The 2,999-nt window shown below is 43.1% G+C and overlaps 1 protein-coding gene across 3 annotated transcripts in view; it reads right to left on the bottom strand.

Moving 5' to 3' along the window:
* The window catches only part of LHPP (phospholysine phosphohistidine inorganic pyrophosphate phosphatase), a 58,193-nt gene that overhangs the window by 44,218 nt on the left and 10,976 nt on the right, over positions 1–2,999 (bottom strand). For all 3 annotated transcript variants that reach the window (XM_057381204.1, XM_057381205.1, XM_057381207.1), the window contains exons 3-4: positions 2,442–2,595; positions 149–212 (exon numbers count right to left, since the gene is read on the bottom strand). In XM_057381204.1, coding sequence (XP_057237187.1) covers positions 149–212; positions 2,442–2,595 — 218 coding nt within the window. The remainder of the gene's footprint in view (positions 1–148; positions 213–2,441; positions 2,596–2,999) is intronic.

Genomic DNA, 2,999 nt, shown 5'->3' with positions numbered 1-2,999 from the left:
CCATCTTCAGAACGCAGCAAATGAGTTTCGGTGGGTGGAAACTCCCTCCACCAAGGTGAATAATTACAGAAGATGACCCATATTTCTCCCAGTAACTCCTTTAACAAGGGCCACAGGGCGAGTAAGCACAATTCCAGCCATAAAATACCTCTAATGCCTTCATATATGCTCCAACATCCAGTTTCAGACCATCGGTTTCTTTATAGTAGCGTCTGGAAATGAAAGCGATAAAAGTTGCCATGAAATGAAAAGGGCTGGCAGTCAAAGGCAAAGAAACCACATTTTATTATTTCTGGACTTTTATAGATGTCCATATGGCTGCATAAAGAGTCAGGTAATCAGAAAATGCTCGGCCTTGGTTTAACCCTGGGAGTTGAGGAAAGGACAGGCTCAGGGGAAGGATCGCGGAGCAGGAGCCCATCTGGGACACAACTCCAGGGGTTCAGAGGGGTTTCTGTGTGCTCAGGCCAGCATGGGCTTTATCAGCACTAAGAAATCCCTCCAAGATGGATTTTGTTCCTTCTAAAAATGCCTCTGTTGCCATGAAGCTCATGGAATCAGGCGGCATCTTTAGAAAGTTTTTCTTGAACAGCAATTCACGTTAACGCAGGTCTTCCAAAAGCTCTCCTGATCAGAGCAAAGCCAGGTTTCTATGTGACAGGAAAAAGGGCAGGATGAGCAGTCAGCTAAGATTTTATGCCTTACCCTTCTGCCATTTTCGATTATTCAGCATAGCCTTCCTTTAAAATGACCACTTGACCTTTGCTGGAACAGCCATTAACCTTCCATAGTCGGGCGTAAACAGCTTAATTTTCTGACAGTGGCATGACAGAAGAAATTACAAAGCCAATTCCCACTCTCAGCCCAAAACAGATGCTAAATGTAAATCATTCCATTTTCAGGAGCAGGGCATTCTGCTCCAGTGGCTCTGACACTTTTGTTTTCCACGGAATGAACTAAAACTTCTGCCAAAACCAACGTGTTGACCCAAGGCAGGCACCTTGCAAAAGCTCATCCAGCTGTGCTTGTTCTGCAGGTTAAAAATGAAGCTGGGATTTGAATATGGCCCTCTGCATCAAAAAGGCTTCTCTAGTCAGGAAAACAATTCTTACAATTCATAATCTCCCTCCTTTGAGTCAAAGAACCCATCAGAAAACTTGTATTGACATCACCTCAGTGATCAGTCATTAAAATCTCTTGATTTAACTGAGTATTAATATGCTCTTGGTCTAAACTGAGCTCTGAATATCCAAAAAAATCTTTATTTTTTTAATGAAAAACAGTATTTCAAAGAAGTAACAAAAAAGAGCTTTTTGTATAAATGAATGACCAAATAAATAATTTCACACACAGAAGGTACAAAGGCATTTTTGCATTGATCACACTACAATTCCTAAACAAAGACTGATCCTACATTTAATTTTGAAATACGGTATTACATCACACAAAATGTGATTATTTTATGTACACTAGCCATCCTCCTGTTGGCTCCACATTCCCTCCTTATCTTCCTGAGAAACAGCAAGGATTTTTCACGCCTGCTGCAGGATTAAAGCGTGAGTGTCAGGTAAGGCAACACAATGAATTTAACTGCTCCTTCCYCCTGATAAGTTCTGCCCAGCTGGATCAATAACCCACAGACTAAAAAGGGTTTTCATGCCCATTACAGGCTATTGAACCACTGAGCAGAGTTGTCACTGCAGTTTCCCMAAGCCAAACATGCAGAGTCTCTTTTAAACCCATGAATCACACAACAGATAAGAATAACTCCTTGGAGGCTGGTGAGATTTGTCATTATTTAGCACAGGGATTAGTAACTTCCTGTTTAAAATCTCAGAATATATCTGAATTATTAGTTTTCAGGAAAACATTCAAATTTCCTGACTGGATTTTCCCAGTGTGTGAAAGCAGGAGGTCAAAATTTACCTTTAATGGGCAGAGAATAATTAAAAATGCTGTTTGACATCAAAACTACCAAAATAAGTGATCTGCCAYTTCAAAAGCAGCAAAAGCATCAAACTGCATCACAAATCACTGCRTCTACACCAACAGCCCTTTATCCAAATATGGCCTGTGGGAATTTTGGGTTTCTTTCACTAAGGAAAGTCATTTATACTCAATTCAGAGAGGAACACGTGGCTACAGGCAGCAGCTAAACCAACAGATCTCATCTCTGAGATATTGAATACTCACTTGGGGGTCACACCCATCAAAATCCAACCTCTCCATGATTCCTGTGGGGTTTTGAGGCTCTCTTAAAGTAACAAAAGTCCTCCTCCCTGACAGTTCCTGAGCAGGACAGGCTCTCAGTGCAGGCACACAGATTAAAAAYTGAACAGTTGATGCTGTGAGTGCCCACACCAACTTCTGACCTTCATCAAAGACACTGGGGGAAACCAAAATATGCAGAGGGCTTGAGGAAAAACCAGAGCTCAACTCACCCTTTCCCAAGGGAGATCAAAACAGGCTTCTCCATCCCAATGAGAAGCCGGAAAGCCTCGTTAAGGTTGGCGTAAGTGAAGTTTTCTGCTGCATCTCCCAGAACCACACAGTTGGGGTTTGTCTTATCAACGTCAGCAAATTCAGGGACGAGATCTACAGAAGGAGGAGGAAAAAGCACATCACCAATCTCTCACCATTTCATGGGTTCTCTCACCACCCATGTGTGGGTTGTGTTTTCCCAGATTTGTGCTTCGGTCAGGACACAACAGATGAGAAAATAAACACATCCCAGCCTGAACCAAGCACTTTTCAGCTCCCTCTCAAAAGGAARAGGACAGAGCACATCCCCTCCCTCTCTCCCTGTAAGAGACCGTACCGAACACCTTTGACTGTCTCACGATCATGGAGACTGAACACCCTAAAAAGGAGAACCCCGASRGGAAGAAAGGGGGACTTTTTGCTTAAAGGAGTCCGAGCCTGATCAAGGTGGGCCAGATTTCCAGCTCCTAGGCTGGAAGGTACAGCGTGTCAACCATGGATGGCTGCGCTGCTCCTGA

This window comes from Malurus melanocephalus, unplaced genomic scaffold (assembly GCF_030028575.1).
Source record: "Malurus melanocephalus ecotype Western Australia unplaced genomic scaffold, MMel_1.1 scaffold_498, whole genome shotgun sequence".
Taxonomy (NCBI): Eukaryota; Metazoa; Chordata; class Aves; order Passeriformes; family Maluridae; genus Malurus; species Malurus melanocephalus.
Note: the sequence above shows the minus strand (reverse complement) of the source record. Positions and strands in the feature narration are given on the sequence as shown.